At 38.9% G+C, this 16,359-nt stretch overlaps 1 protein-coding gene across 1 annotated transcript in view; it reads left to right on the forward strand.

The window, feature by feature from the left end:
• Positions 1-15,586, forward strand: part of SLC35D1 (solute carrier family 35 member D1) — a 30,712-nt gene extending 15,126 nt beyond the window's left edge. The window contains exons 9-12 of the mRNA XM_060773702.2: positions 3,916-3,983; positions 4,972-5,050; positions 5,943-6,025; positions 8,386-15,586. Of these exons, the coding sequence (XP_060629685.2) occupies positions 3,916-3,983; positions 4,972-5,050; positions 5,943-6,025; positions 8,386-8,491 (336 nt within the window). The 3' untranslated portion in view covers positions 8,492-15,586. The remainder of the gene's footprint in view (positions 1-3,915; positions 3,984-4,971; positions 5,051-5,942; positions 6,026-8,385) is intronic.
• Positions 15,587-16,359: the final 773 nt, after the last annotated feature.

Here is a 16,359-nt window from a genome sequence, read left to right on the forward strand (position 1 = left end):
ATTTTATGCTCTAGAATGCCCTCAAAAGTTCTCTAGGAGGTGTTTATGAGCATTTCCACTGTTTGAAGCACCGCCGCCTCCATTAGAATGATTTTTTTTCAACAAAAGTGTTTGCAACTTTTTAAAAACATTTGACCCCAGATAATGTTGGAGGCATTTTCATTATGTTTGGGCTGGACTGGGCCAATGAAGGACAAGAAGAAGCCTTTATTGAAACAGGAAATGAACAGGAAGTGTATTCTCCCTCACTTCCCATAGTTAAAAAGTGGCTTTGTCAAGACATAAAACTACTCAGGGAGGCACAATGACATTGTAAAAATGCCTCCATTGTCCCCTAGATCAGTTTTTCTCAACCTGGGGGTCGGGACCCCTGAAGGGGGTTGCCAAAGACCATCAGAAAACACAATGTGCAATGTGAGGGTGGTCTTGTAGCATCCTAGTGAAGGTGGTCTAGGAGCAGCAGCAGAAACAACTTAGGTAATTTGTAACGCTATTTATTAGAAAAAAGTAAATCTTTCCTTTAGTTTTAAAAATTAATGCTTCTATTAGAAAATGCATAAGGATGTGGGTGAACTACAACTCCCAAAAAGTGGCTCAATCCTCTTTAAATCCCACCAGTATTCCCAATTGGCCATGTTGGATCTGTGTGCCAAGTGTGGTCCAAATCCATCACCAGCTGGATTCAGTGCTCTTTGGATGCGGGTGAATTACAACTCCCAAACGCCAAGGTCAATCACCCCCCAACTTCTCCTGTATTCACAATTGGCCACGTAGGGTTTGTGTGCCCAGTTTGGTTCATATCCAGTTTGGTTCAGATTTGGTGGGGGCCACAGGGTTCTCTGGATGCAGGGAGAACTACAATCACTCTGCTCCCCAGATTTGAACCGCTGACCTTTTGGTCAGCAGTCCTGGTACCAGGGGTTTAACCCATTGCACCACCGGGGCTCCTTGGTCTTTCCAGAAAGGCTATATGTGAGAGTTTCTTCTCAGGCAGCTCCTTCAAGACCACTATTCCATTCACAAGGAGACATTTATTTCCTCTTTGACCTAACTTGTCAATCTAAGTTTAAGAATAGGCAAGATTGGCATTAAGAATAATAATTCTGTGTTCCATTAAGATGGAAAAATAACATCTTGATGTTCATGGTAGTGGAGGGTTTGGATAAGGAGAATGTGTTCATTAGAAATATCTGCATCAACAGAATGAGAAATAGAATCCTGACACTGTATTAGACTCTGGAATTTGTATTCTGTGTCTGTGCACATATATTGTGCTGCTAGCTTTTTTAAACAAACTTTGTTTTTCTTCTCTGGCAAGCTCTTGACAGTGAAGGTGAACAAAGCCTGGTCTGTTGAAGATCCAGGAAGCTTAAAATTCATAGAGCTGAGAAATCACTGCTTTATTATTAATGCACCTTAAGAATGTACCTCCATTTTCCCCTTTCATTATATTAATTTGCCTTGATACTGACAGAGTATGAGGCTTAAGGGGAGATTATGGCAATATGTGACAAATAGATTGAGATGTTAAAAGAACTAACATGTCAACAAGGGAACATTTGTCAAGCTATGAATAATCCTGTCTGTGGTGAACATATTGTTTATGTGTAGAAAGCGTAAGTTATGGGTTGAGTCATTTTGAGTCGGGTTCAATGTTAACCTGGGATATCAGATCATCATCATCCCTCCTCACCTTTAGAAAGAAGGTTAAAATGTGGATGTGGGACCAGGCCTTCAGGCAGTTAGGCAGAATAATAATATAATATAGTATATTGTATATACATATAATATTTATAATATTATAATGTAATACAATATAATATAAATAATAATACAATATTATAATTATTATTATATATTTACATTACATGTAATATTACTAATAATATTACAATATAATGGTATAGTGCAATATAGTAATATATAATACTGATATTGTATCATGCTAATAATATAATATATTGAATGAAAATATATCTTGTAAGCCGCTCTGAGTCCCCTTCAGGGTGAGAAGGGCAGCATATAAATGCTGCAAATAAATAAAGAAATAAATATTTGTCAATGTTCAATTTTTAGAAGCATTTTTATTTTTCAGTAAACATCTTGTTGTGAAAGGTACATTTTGTCTTTTTCCCTATTGCTTTTATTAAATGCACTAAAAGACTTTTCAGCACACATTCAATCTAAAAATGAAGTCTTAAATTTAAAAACAGATCTAAAGTTGTGAACCAGAGTTCAAACAGTGGCAAAACCTTATCTTTTTGTTGGACCATTACATTCCCAGACGTTTAGCTAGAGTTGAACATTTCAAACAATGCTAGTGCTAGTTGACTATGTTAATGAGAACAACCTTTTTGTCCACAATTTATTGTGATCAGTTTCTTACATTAGTATTTTTTAAAATATTGTGGTATCTGATATGTCTGCTATTTAAGTAATACCATTCCTTCAGCCTCTGTGGACAGATTTCAATGGCCTGTGCCTCTAGATCAGCGATTCTCAACCTGGGGGTCGGGACCCCTGGGGGAAGGTCACAAGGGGGTGTCAGAGGGGTCGCCAAAGACCATCAGAAAACACATATTTTCTGTTGGTCATGGGGGTTCTGTGTGGGAAGTTTGGCCCAATTCAGAGTGCTCTCTGATTGTAGATGAATGATAAATCCCAGCAACTACAACTCCCAAATGACAAGGTCTATTTCCCCCAAACTCCACCAGTGTTCACATTTGGACATATTGAGTATCCGTGCCAAGTTTGGTCCAGATCCATCATTGTTTGAGTCCACAGTGCTCTCTGGATATAGGTGAACTACAACTCCCAAACTCAAGGTAAATGCCCACCAGACCCTTCCAGTATTTCTTGTTGGTCATGGAAGTTCTGTATGCCAAGTTTGGTTTAATTCCATCATTGGTGAGTTCAGAATGCTCTTTGATTGTAAGTGAACTATAAACCCCAGCAACTATCGCTCCCTAATGAAAGAATCAACCCCCTCCCCCCACCAAAATCTCACCAGTATTCAAATGTTGGCGTATCGGATATTTGTGCCAAATTTAGTCCAGTGAATGAAAATACATCCTGCATATCAGATATTTACATTATGATTTTTAACAGTAGCAAAATTACAGTTATGAAGTAGTAATGAAAATGATTTTATGGTTGGAGGTCACCACAACATGAGGAACAGTATTTTAAGGAAGGTTGAGAACCACTGCTCTAGATGAATGCTTGAGGTGATTTGCAGTGAAATCAGTAGGAAAAGGCTTTTAAAAACCTTAAAGCAATAGAATAGGAACAATGGCTTGTATTTAGTAGTGCACCTATGGATTTGTAATCTAGAGTTACAGATCTGTAACTGCTCTGTATTTACCAGTGCAAGATAGTGCCTGGTTGGAGATAGATTCAAGACCAGTTAATAAATTTGTGAAAGCTATACCCTGGACATTGATTTTGGGGGTATCTGCCCAGCCTTGGTATTCTTCCTGTTTCCTTGCTCAAACAGGAGGGCAATCCAGCATCTCCCAAGCTGATAGAAAGATAGGACTCATCAATGCTAAAGGGACATTGCTAAAGGGGCGTTTAAAGCAGCTTGGGTGCGACTGCACGGTTCAAGTGGAATTATGTAATATAAAAGAGCTTTTGATTAGGGCACATGGAAGTTGTAGTCCAACAGCATTGAAGGAGCCCACAATTGCCCAGCCTGGATGTAATTCGTTAATGCTCTATGACTAGAGAGGCTGACTTCCGATCTTCACCTGGTCATGACGTTTACTCAGTGCCCTTGGACTCAATATTACCTCTCAGTTATTGTGAAGATAGTGGTTCAGAGAGGGCCATGCATGCCACCTGAATACTTTGGAAGAAAAGCAGAATATAAATGAGACAAATAAACCAACACATGAAATTTGTTCTTATTTTCAGGCAATGGAATACCAAGGCTGGGCAGATACCCTCTTCCTTGTACAGTTTACACTCTCCTGTGTAATGGGGTAAGTAAGAATGTTTTAGTGATCCCAGGGGTGGGGAATTGTATGGTTCAGCAGATGTTTTTAGGACTGCAGCTCTCTTTCTTCCCCACTATTGGACTTGCTGGCTAAGGCTGCAGGGATTTGCAGTTCAGCAACATTCCCACCTCTGCTTTAATATGTATGTTCCTGATTCCTCTCCCTCCCCCACCCCCAGAAACAAGTACTTTGTTACTGGAAGCCTAATGCAGTACTATGTGTACTTCTGTTTTATCATTAAGCAAAGCAGGCATGACAAATTGACAGGAAAGGGATAAAAATTGCAATTATACATGTCTTGAGGGCTGAATTGTTTGAACATCAAAATTATGCTATATTAGCATGAAGTAGTATAGTGGGCCCTCCACATTTGCATGAGTGGGGTTGGGCGGATCCTATGCAAAAGTGTAAATATCATGACAGAAGTCTCTTCTTTTTCTTTTTCTTTTTTACCTGAGAGAATTCTTTTCATTACCTATACCAGTGGTTCTCAACCTGTGGGTCCCCAGATGTTTTGACCTTCAACTCCCAGAAATCCTAACAGCTGGTAAACTGGCTGGGATTTCTGGGCATTGTAAGCCAAAACATCTGGGGACCCACACATTGAGAACCACTAACATATGCTTATAGCCATCTTATATGGCTTTTAATCAGTTTTAATCCAGTATGTTAAATCAGTCAGCTATTGTTAATCTTATTAACCTTGGAGGGAGGGGGGTGGGTACATTTGCAAGCCTGGGATGAGATGTTCAGGTGGGACAGGACCAATGGAGGTGGGTGGAAGAGAGGTAGGAATATTCGCAAGGGATGAGATTTTAAACTGAGACAGGAGTGAGTGAGAGGGAGGAGTCAAAGGATATTCCATTAAGGAACACATCTTTCGCATGATAGCAAAACTTAAACGAAATCTGTCTTCTGCTCAGCCAGTGATTTATTTTCAATACCTTGTTAAAGTTTGACTCTTTCTTTGTAGGTTTATTCTTATGTATTCAACAGTACTTTGTACTCAGTATAACTCTGCCCTTACAACTACAATAGTTGGTTGTATTAAGGTAAGGTCTTCAAATCTATAAAGCTGAGAAATAATTGTACTATTGCATAGTTTGTTTTCCCTTGAAGTCCCAATAATAAATAAATAAATGTAATGCAGCTATAGCATGCAACTTGCATAGGTGAGCATTTGTTTTTTGGTACACATCACATCTGTTGCTCTGCATTATAGAGAAGAAAGGCAGTATAATGCAAATGATGTTCTATGAAATATCTAACCCCCTTGAATTAGATCTATGGAAAACCTAGTGTTCTAAATTGAGGTCTGTTGTTTACACAATTATTTATGTGTTTACGAGTTCAGTGTTCATGGGAAAATATTAAATTTAGTGGATTGAGAGGAAGGAATAAGTTGGTTAGGCAATTTATAAATACCCGGAGGCCATTTTTATTGGATAGACCACATCAGCTCTAGTTTCTGATACAGAACATATGCCATCCAGTAGTCGCCATCTGCTTGCCCACAGAAAACCATATTTAATAATCTAAAGCTGATGTGGTTTATCCAAGAGGGCGGGGCTGGTCAGCGATAGGGAAGGAGTGTCAGGTGACGCAAAAGAAGTGAAAATAAATTAAAGAGGAAGGAGGCTCATGGACCAGATTTTCGTCCTCGTGGCCCATTGCTGGTCTGCAGCCCACAGATTAAGAACCACTGCCATAGACAATACCTTGCATATAACTTATACAAAGTTGTTATCTAGAAAGGTACAAATGCCCTGGTTTTCTCATCCACTTTATTGTTTTTAAATAACAAATTTGTATCTCTTATTCATTTTAGGACTAAGACATTTGTGAGACTTTTTAGCACTTACCATGAGTACTGCCAGCTTTGAAGAAAAATTCTATTTGAACTCTGTGACTTAAACAATTAACTCTCCTGTATCTTTTCCCTAGAATATATTAATAACCTACATAGGGATGTTCTTTGGAGGGGATTATATTTTCACATGGACAAACTTTGTAGGATTAAATATCAGGTGAGTGCGGGAAAACGTCTATCTTGTTTGGTACAATGTATAGAAGCTTGTTAGATAAGGAGTTGATAAGATTGGTTTTTATTGTTAGAGGAAAGGAGGCAATCTCGTCCTCACTCAATGTGGATGCAATGCATATTGAAGTCAGAAGATCCTTCTCTATGAACTTGCATTCAATTGCATTATGAATTGTGTTTTTTGAAATTAGAGTTCTGGAATGAGAAAGGCAAAATAAAATTGAAAAAGTGCAATTTGAAACTAGAAGAGAGGTCTCCTTTTTATACACGGATGAGCTGTCATGATGGAGGGCACTCTTGCCATTTTCTTAAGCTCTGTTTAAGTTTTTGTAAGGATGCATGTAGGGCTGAAATTGGAAACAGGGATGTGAACGCACATATAAGTCCCGTTCCCATCACCCAGAAGCATCCAGAAATACAGATTACAATGTGTATGCATATAATGCATATGACTGCCTTGGGTTGAATACAGTTGCAAAAGGTCCCATAATCAGGAAGACTGTTAAGATGAGTTCTTGTTCATAAGAACATTGTAGTTATCTTCAATCCAATGCCAGACCCCCATTCTCAAAGGTCTTATTTACATGCAAGTGCTTGATACTGTTGGTACTAGTTTTTGTATCACCCACATCATTGTCCTCCAGTGTTTGTTATTACATGTAGATTCAAGGTAGGCATTAAGGTAGTCACACTTGCTCTCATTTGATGACTATGGTCAAGAATTCTGGGAGCTGAAGTTCAAAACACCTGGAGGGCCACAGGTTGAAGAAACTTGATCTACATCAAACCAGTTTAGTCTTCTTTGATCATTTTACTATAATGTTGTTTCGACATCTCTGCTGATGGAATTTGACTATTAGTTGAACTATGTGCCAGTGTTAAGTTTTTCCTTTACCAACATATGTTCTCCCTGCTGTAAATTTCCCTGTTTTTTTCTTTCTGAAAGGGTCTACTCTTAATATATAGTCATAATTATATTCATACTTAACCACACATGTTTTTATATATGTATCTCCATCTGTTCGGAACTGCAGTCAACAAACAATTTTTAAATCAACATTGAGCAGTTTTTTTCTGAGCTTTTCCTGTTACAAATTCAACTGGTACAAAAGATTTTGATGAATATATCTATTTAATAAAAGTCTTTCTGGATAGAGTTAAAATTTTGGAACTTATAATGATTGCAAAGGGATAATTATAAATCTTTCTGGATAGAGTTAAAATTTTGGAACTTATAATGATTGCAAAGGGATAATTATAAACAGTATGGCAGAATTCTAGATTAAATCTAAGAAGACAAAGCGAAGTATTAACCTGTGATTTGTTGAATCATTATTATCCTATAAAGTTGTGTTTCCATGGAATTCAATTCAGTTATTGCATTAACTCTATAAAATATTAGTTGAACTACTTATTAATAATCTGGGAATCCACCAATAATTTGGTTGTTTGCACACAAGTATCTGCACTTTTCTGGCCTGGCATTTAAGAAAAGTCAAAATGGGAACCAGCTGTCCAATTCTGGGCAACACAATTGAAGAGAAATGTTGACAAGCCGGATTGCGCCCAGGGGAGGGCAACTAAAATGATCAAAGGTCTGGAGAACAAGCCCTATGAGGAGCAGCTTAAAGAACTAAGCATGTTTAGCCTGCAGAAGAGAAGGCTGAGAAGAGATATGACGACCATGTATAAAATATGTGAGGGGAAGTCATAGGAAGGAGGGAGCAACTTTGTTTTCTGTTGAGAGAGCTTTTCAGCAGTGGAACTCCCTGCCCTGGAGGATGGTGGAGGCTTCTTTTTTGGAGTCTTTTAAATAGAGGCTGGGTGGCCATCTGTCGGGGGTGCTTTGAATGCGATTTTCCTGCTACTTGGCAAGGGGTTGGAGTGGATGACCCAAGAGGTCTTTTCCAATCCAGGGGAGGGCAACTAAAATGATCAAAGGTCTGGAGAACAAGCCCTATGAGGAGCAGCTTAAAGAACTAAGCACGTTTAGCCTGCAGAAGAGAAGGCTGAGAAGAGATATGATGACCATGTATAAAATATGTGAGGGGAAGTCATAGGAAGGAGGGAGAAAGTTTGTTTTTGTTGAAAGAGTTGTTCAGCAGTGGAACTCTCTGTGGAGTGTGGTGGAGACCCCTTTTTTGGAGGCTTTTAAAAAGGGGCTGGATGGCCATCAGTTAGGGATGCTTTGAATGCGATTTTCCTACTTCTTGGCAGGAGGTTGGACTGGATGGCCCATGAGGTCCCTTCCAATTCAATGATTCGATTATTCTAAAATAAATTATCTAGTACAACTAAGAAGGATTCTAAATATGTATTTTTCATCTTAACACTGATGTCTTGCAGTATTGCTGGAAGCCTGGTATATTCTTACATCACCTTTACAGAAGAGCAGAGCAAGCAGTCCGAAGTTAGCATCAAGATGGACATTAAAGGGAAAAGCGCTGTATGACAAAAGGAGTTCCTTATCTAAAGTAACACTTGCTTTCCAGCTGTAAGTGCTGACAAATCAGTAGAATCTGTCATATCTGTGAATGGAATTGTATGAGTCCTTGGCATTTGCACAATCTGATGACGGCTACCTTTCGAAGGCAATTTGATAATTTAAAATGTACAGGTGGATAGTTAATGCTGAGCTTCAAGAAATACTTAAAAATCTTGCACCGTCTGTTCAAAAAACGCTTCTAATGCCACAGTGTTAATCATCTCAACTGTAGCCAGTGTACAAGTAGCTACAGCCGGATTTTGCAGTAAATGGGTCCTAAATATTTCAGAATCAGCTTCAGACTGCTGGGCAAACAGGGTTTTCTTTTGCCAAGAAGACCAGCTTCAACTGACTTTTTTTCAGAGGTTACTCAAGATCAATACTGATCAAATAACATTCGGCCTAAGACCCTTATTCTGTGGGGATATACATTCTGATGTGTAGCCTGTAGGGAGGGGAAGAGGGAGAATGGCTTTTTCTGCTACAGAAGTCACTATGAGAGCAATCCCAAACGGTTTCTTGCCATTCCAGCCAGTAGTTTGAAATACGTGTCCTATTTCAAATCTTGAGTTGTGTTAAATTCAGGGGTAATTAGATATGTGCCTTGTCAGAAGTCATGGCTTCGAGGCTCTCTGTAGGTCAACAACCATCATTGTTCAAAGCATAGTTTGAGCAATATTTTAATGGAGGAATGAGTAAAACAAAGTACACTGCTAAAGTTTGACACCTTGTTCATAGCTTTTCATGACATCTTTTTGAACAACTTTGGTTTGGAAGAAGGTACAGGCTCATAGAAGAAGCTTTCTCTTCCAGCAGTGTCACAAAGCTCTTTCCTATGACAGTAGTTCTCAGCAATAGGGGTCAAAGACGCAAAAGGCTCATGTTGAAAAGGGATTGGTAAATTGAGTTTGTTTTTTTCGTGTCGGGAGTGACTTGAGAAACTGCAAGTCGCTTCTGATGTGAGAGAATTGGTTGTCTGCAAGGGGATGCCCAGATGTTTTGCCATCTTGTGGGAAGCTTTTCTCATGTCCCGGCATGAGCTGCTGGAGCTGACAGATGGGAGCTCACCCCGCTCCGCAGATTCAAACCGCCGATCTTTCAGTCAGCAGTCCTGCTGGCACAAGAGTTTAACCCATTGCGCCACTGGGGGCTCTTTGGTGATTCCATACAGGAACCAAGCAAGTCACATGCCTCTCTATCTGCCTGTATAAACTCACACTCTTCTCACTATTTCCTCCAGTCTGTCATTACTCATTGTAAGAGGAAAGAATATACCAACCAACAGAGGGAAACCAAAGGGATATTATAATAATGATGATGATAATAATAATAATAATAATTTATTTATACCCCGCCACTATCTCCCCAAGCGGACTCGGGGCGGCTTACATGAGGCCAAGCCCAACAACACATCAATAAAAAAACAAAACAGTAAGCAAATAAAACAATACAATTAATATAATTCACATATAGGCAATAACACAAAAAAAATTTAAAAACCTATGGCCATGCCAGATGTAGTAAATTAAAATTTTTAAATAAACACTGGGCGTGAACAGAGGTAGGATGTATCTAAGCAGGAGGATTTTAAAGCTTAATCAGTGTAGTGAGATGCTTAAATCAAACAGCTAAAGGTCCAGTTACAGGACTCCTGTTGTATATTATTTCTTCTTCCGTATCTGACCCCCAAGGTGCTCTTCATCTATTCACAAATAGGGCGAGAGTGCTCATGCTCTTTTCCTAAAGAAACCAATTAAACCACAAATAGGCATATCTAGAAAGTGCCCAGAATCCAGTGGTAAAAAGGAAAGGCCAATGAAATCAATAGAGTTAGATTCATCGCAGGTTTTTTGTGTGTGTGTGTCAGGAGTGACTTGAGAAACTGCAAGTGGCTTCTGGTGTGAGAGAATTGGCCGTCTGCAAGGACGTTGCCCAGGGGACGCCCGGATGATTTCATGTTTTATCATCCTTGTGGGTGGCTTCTCTCATGTCCCTGCATGAGGAGCTGGATCTGATAGAGGGAGCACATTTGCCTCTCCCTCTGGATTCGAATCTGCGACCTGTCAGTCTTCAGTCCTGCCGGCACAGGGGTTTAACCCACTGCGCCACCGGGGGCTCCAGATCGCAGTTTAGATGCAATAGCAGCTTCTACATTGCTGCTAGATGGGCCTGTCTTCAGTGCAAGAAGGTCCCTTCTGAAGCAGATAAGGGAGACAGAGCCAAGGAGGACAGAAAGAGCACAAGTAAAGGCCTCCTTGTATCCAGTGGTATCTTTCCCACCATGTTCTTCTTTATGGCTAGATTAAAACTTTAGAAAAGCTTTGCTGCATCTGGATAGGATTCAAGAAGGCTTTCTGATGACAGTGGTTGCCCTCAAAGATGCATATTGAGTCTGGGAAGCTGACTTAGAAACAGAAAAGGACCAAACAGCATATTCCGCTGAATCAAGTACTTTATGGCAGTATTTCTTTTCAGAAGTTCAGAGCAGTTTCTATTTAAATGGCATTGTTGTTGATCTGCACCAGTTACTATGGAAATTAAACATTATTTTCACTGTTTCTCGGGGGATTGTAAAGCACAACATTTTTTTCTGAGGAAATGAAATCATAAAAAGGAGGCACTTAAAGCACAGCAGCCTTCAGAACCAGGTTAGGAAAATTAAGTGTTTCTGTATTTCTCTGCAAAAGGGAGTGATTTAGTGCTGTCGAAGGCTTTCATGGCCAGAATCACTGGGTTGCTGTTAGTTTTCTGGGCTGTATGGCCATGTTCCAAAAGCATTCTCTCCAGACATTTCGCCCACATCTATGACAGTTATCCTCTGAGGATGCCTGCCATGGATGTGGGCAAAATGTTAGGACAGAATGCTTCTGTAACATGGCCATACAGCTTGGAAAATCACAGCAACCCTGGCGTGATTTTGTGTTCATGCTGTGAAAAAAATGTATGTTATAGTCTAAGAGGGTCAGAGTGGAAGGAATTCTCTGTTTAAGGCAGTCTTTCAATGACATTTTCTTTTGATTTGGGCTCATCAGACCTAGAATCCAAGTTAGAAATAGATCAGAACTGATTTTCAGAATGATTTTGTAGCTGGAACTACGCTGAGAGCCTGGAAAAAGCTCAGATGCAGCAATTCTATTTTCATTTAGCTTTCCAAAGTTATTTGCAATATGTCTAACATTTCCATCTCTGCCTGCTCATGTTCCTTAGTTTTGATGTCCACTAAACACCTGACTTTTAAAAGAATTGTTTTGCTTAAATATGTAAACATTTTGAAGACATGTGAAAAAAATATTTGTGTGTTGTATGTCTGGGGTGGGTATCAGGAATTTGGGAGAAGATTGTGGGGGGAAAATATCAATATTAACACCCATTATAGATTAAAACCCAGCATCATTGGAGAATCACGAAATGAAACAGAATGACTAACTGAATTTTGTAAAGGCAACAGGATGAATTTGGTAGGAAACAAATAGGTCATATAACTGGAATCAAAAGATAAGAAGAGCTCTGTTTTGTTCAATTAAATGTTTAGACCGTTTACTCCAGATACAAAATACACTGGGTATCCTAGTTAGTGAGGTATTAAGGTTCATTCCAGTTTGTTTGATGCCCAGAGAGATTACAAAGTATTGTTTCAGAACTGGGAAGTGATGCGTTATGATATGAGTGTAAGACCTCGTTCAACATGTATTTCTGTGTGTATGTGCTTCTAAATCAAAAATTGACTTATGGTGATCCCCATCAGTTTTGTAGGGTTTTCTTAGGCAAATGATACTCAGAGGTGATTTTGCCAGTTCCTTCCTCTGAACCATAACCTATAGCACCTTGTATTGGTTGGCGGTCTCTCATCCAGGATCAGATGATATCTGTGGGTCCCCAGATATTTTGGCCTTCAGCTCGCAGAAATCCTAACAGCTGGTAAGCTGGCTGGGATTTCTGGAGTTTTAGGCCAAAACACCTGGGGACCCACAGGTTGAGAACCACTGCAAGTGTTTAGGCCACTTCTGATTCAATGTACTTAGAATAAATCCAAATATTCTCTACTTGTTTTTCTGTTGCCTGCTTAAATACACTGCCACAAAAGCAGAGATGATTGTGGGCAGTCTTGTTTAATTGTGACCAAATGAATGCAAGCTGAAACCAATTCCCATAATGGCATTTTTAGAAATTGGTCACAACCCAATGCGTAAATGCTAGTGGTTATTTCACTGTGGCAAAGAGAAAATTGCAATATGATAGCAAAAAATTACAGTGTAGCCTGCCAACCACTTTTCCTGCATCAGGGGAAAATACCTTCATTAGCAAGAAAATCAACCAGTTACCAAACTTGTCTGATATTTTTGTCTGAGTGATCCTGTTACTTATATGTATGTGTGTCTTACAATACAAACATCAAAGCAAGTTGTGGGGGGAAAAACCTTACACGATGGAGCAAATATGAGGTCATTTAAAAAAATTTAGAACACCAAACCCAGTATTCACTTCAAAAAAGATTTTGTGATCCCCTCAATTTTTCAGGCTTGTAGGAAGATTACAGCAGAGGTGAAACTGTTGGCTGACTCTTGACTAGTAGCATTCTGAACAGAAAGGGGCCAGGTTCAATCCCTGACTTCTGCAATTGGAGGTATCTTGGGTAGCGTTTTGGGTAGTGTTTGAAAAAAAAATCTGTTCCTGACTTGAAAGTGTTATTTCCTAATTGTGCGGTACGTACTTTCAAAGTAGTTGTTATACTCCATGAACTTTGTTTTTGTGACTGCCACAAACTATGTTGAATTAGTCGAGACTCGAAGAGATATTCATTGAAAAAAGCTATAGCAAAATGTGTTGCAGGATGTCTTGCAAAAACAAAGTTTATACAGTTTGAAACACTATTTCCATGTTTTTTTTAATAATAGAACAAATTAGAAAGTAACATTTATAGCCTAGGAACAAAAATAATGTTACATAATGTCATTGTAGAGATTCAGTGTACAGTGTCCCCTCACTTATTGCGAGTGTTATGTTCCAGAACCACCTTGGAAAAGTGAAAATCCACAAAGTAGGGACGTTACATCTCTATATTGAGTTTCGGGGGTGAGGCAGAAGTGAGGAGAGATTTAAAGGCACCACATACCTTTTTTTTTGCTAGCTATTTCTTTGTTTTGAAATCTCTCTTGATTGGCTCCCTCTCTCCCGAGGGGGAGGGCGAAACCCCCTTGCACACTCCATCATTGCTAGGAGGCGAGATTAGAACACCGTTCTAGGCAATGACAACCATTCATAAACTGGGAGCCAAAACCCTGCGAAATAGCGAGTCCGCGAAAAGCAAACTGCAAAGTAGCGAGGGAACACTGTATATGGCATTAATCTAAATGGGCAGTGATACAACAGTTTATGCTTAGGCTGCAAGCATTTGTACAAGTGTACAAAAAGTAGGCTGTTAAGGTTGTAAAAATTGTATTATCTTTCACTTCACTGTGAACCTTGGTTGCAATCCTTTTAGAGACATATGCTGGTACAACCCCAAACTACATCCATTTAAGTACTTTCTTGGCTGTTAATACAAGGAGGTATTTCGTACTTCCTTGCACAGTGCCTTTTTCCAAGTTGTATAATGGCAGTTGGGTAGTGCTGAAATACAGCTCCATCCCAATCTAAACAGTTACTGATAAGTCATGGAAGGTTTGCCCTGGCATCACCAAGCTGCCGTTGTGTAGCCAATGAAAAAGGAACTGCCTTGGCGCTCTTCCATAAACGTATGATTGTGAAGCATTACATTCTGCCAGTATGCAGTACGATCTCAATAATTGACTCTGTACTATTTACCTGAAAGTAAGCTCTGTCAATGGAATTTACTTCAGGGTGGATAAGCCTAGGATGATGGTGTACATGATTTAAAATGTACTATTATAGATTTTCAAAATGTCATGTTTTCAAAACAGAACTGTTCTTCTTTAATGCATTCATACATTTTGTCCTGCATCTGTTTCATTATAAAAAGTGGACTTGTCTCCCACTCTGAAATCTAGGATGGATTAAATAACAAGGTGTACTTTCTCATTTTAAGCCCTAACCATTGCAGTTGGATTCAATCATCCATGTCTTGGAAATATTTTTTTAAAAATTCGGCAAAAATTGATTTTGTCATTTTATATAAGGGACTCCATTTCCTATGCCACTGTATGTATAAAGGAAGTTGAGGATCCATAGATTTTAGTATCCATGGAGGTTCCTGGAATTAAACATCAGCTGATACCAAGGGCCCACTATACAACAATTTGATTTTACAGCAAATCAAATTAGAGGAACAAAAGTGTTTGTCTTTGCTGCTCAGGCTAGCATTAACACATCCTCATTAGTGTTGAAAATAGGAAGGCTCCTCTAAGATTTCAAGTTTCAGCTTTTCCATGGTATCTGTGAAATACATTATGGCAGTGCCGGTTATAAAGGTAACTCCAGCTGTTTTCCATTACTTGCTAAATGGTTACTCTTCTGTCTTACCTTCCAACCTGCCATCTATATTCACTTCTACCAGATTCCTACCCCAAATGGTCAAATTCTGTAAAAACACATGCACAGTAGTTATGCAAAGAATGTATGTGCAGATATGTATATTTGCATTGTCTTGTCACAAGATATGGGGGCTCTTTAGAGTCAAGTTTTAATATGTCAATGACAGATTCTTGTATTTTTGTCAATCTGCTATACTGAGGCAGTTGCTCTCAGGGTATTTGTTAGAGTTGCTCTTTGTAATCTACTGGATAGATTTGCTATCATGTAAAACAGTTCTGAGTGGATTTGCATTATGTAAAATGTACATCTTTTTAGTGCCAAGTTCCAAAGATATTGCGTACACTGGAAGGGGAAACAAAATTTCTAGTTTATTTTCTATGCTATTAATCTTCCTATTTTTTCTTATATAGAATTTATTTACAAGATTGAGTCTTCTAGCATAAGGGTAAACTTTTTTTAATTGTTGAGTATTGTAGACTTTATATATTAAGTCAGATGGCACCAGTTTTTAAAAAACAAAATTGCATCTGTATTTTTGTACTGGCTTAAAAATAAATTGAAGCAACATCACCATCCTTTGTTTTTAAATTCATTGTGTTTGTGTACTGGATTTGTGAGATGGTCCGTTTTTCTTTTTCATGCTGCCGAAGAACATAGCACACTTAGAAATAGGTAGCACTGCTCCAGTACGCACCTCAGGGCAGTACAGTATTGCTGTAGCCAAGTAGTGATGGGAGTTCTGTAACATACAGTATGGCCTCTAAAGTCCTTAAACCTGACCTTCACTAAGTACTGAAACTTCAAAAATGTTCTGTACACTACACACACACACATATACATACACACACACATTCACTCCTTATTTTTGATTCTGTACATAAACATCACTATATTTATATGGAATAAATATAATTCAATGTGTTATTAATTCTTCTAGGTTTATCATTCCAGTAATGAATTTCCAATGATTTGTGGGGTCAAACATTTTAGCTATTTGCCAACGTTTTGGCTGCATTATATATACAGAAACGAAGATACGTATAGCCACAACGTGATTTGTTGATATCAGCTGCAGTCAATAGTGATTAAGGGGCCAAACTGTAATTCAGTCAATGACACCCTTTACCTAGGAATGCAGTTGGCCCTCTACACTTGCAGATTTAACTGTAGTGGATTTGATCAACATGGTCTCTAGGAATCTCTAGATCCTCTAGTGCAGCTGACTTTATGGTGACCTACAGAATGTTGACCTTAGAGAAGTACTGGAAGACCTGGGTATTCCTAGAGAATCTCTCTGAGGCCCTGCAGTACAACATTATGGTTAACATCTGGCATGCTGTGTC

Source organism: Anolis sagrei, chromosome 4 (assembly GCF_037176765.1).
Source record: "Anolis sagrei isolate rAnoSag1 chromosome 4, rAnoSag1.mat, whole genome shotgun sequence".
NCBI classification, from domain to species: domain Eukaryota; kingdom Metazoa; phylum Chordata; class Lepidosauria; order Squamata; family Dactyloidae; genus Anolis; species Anolis sagrei.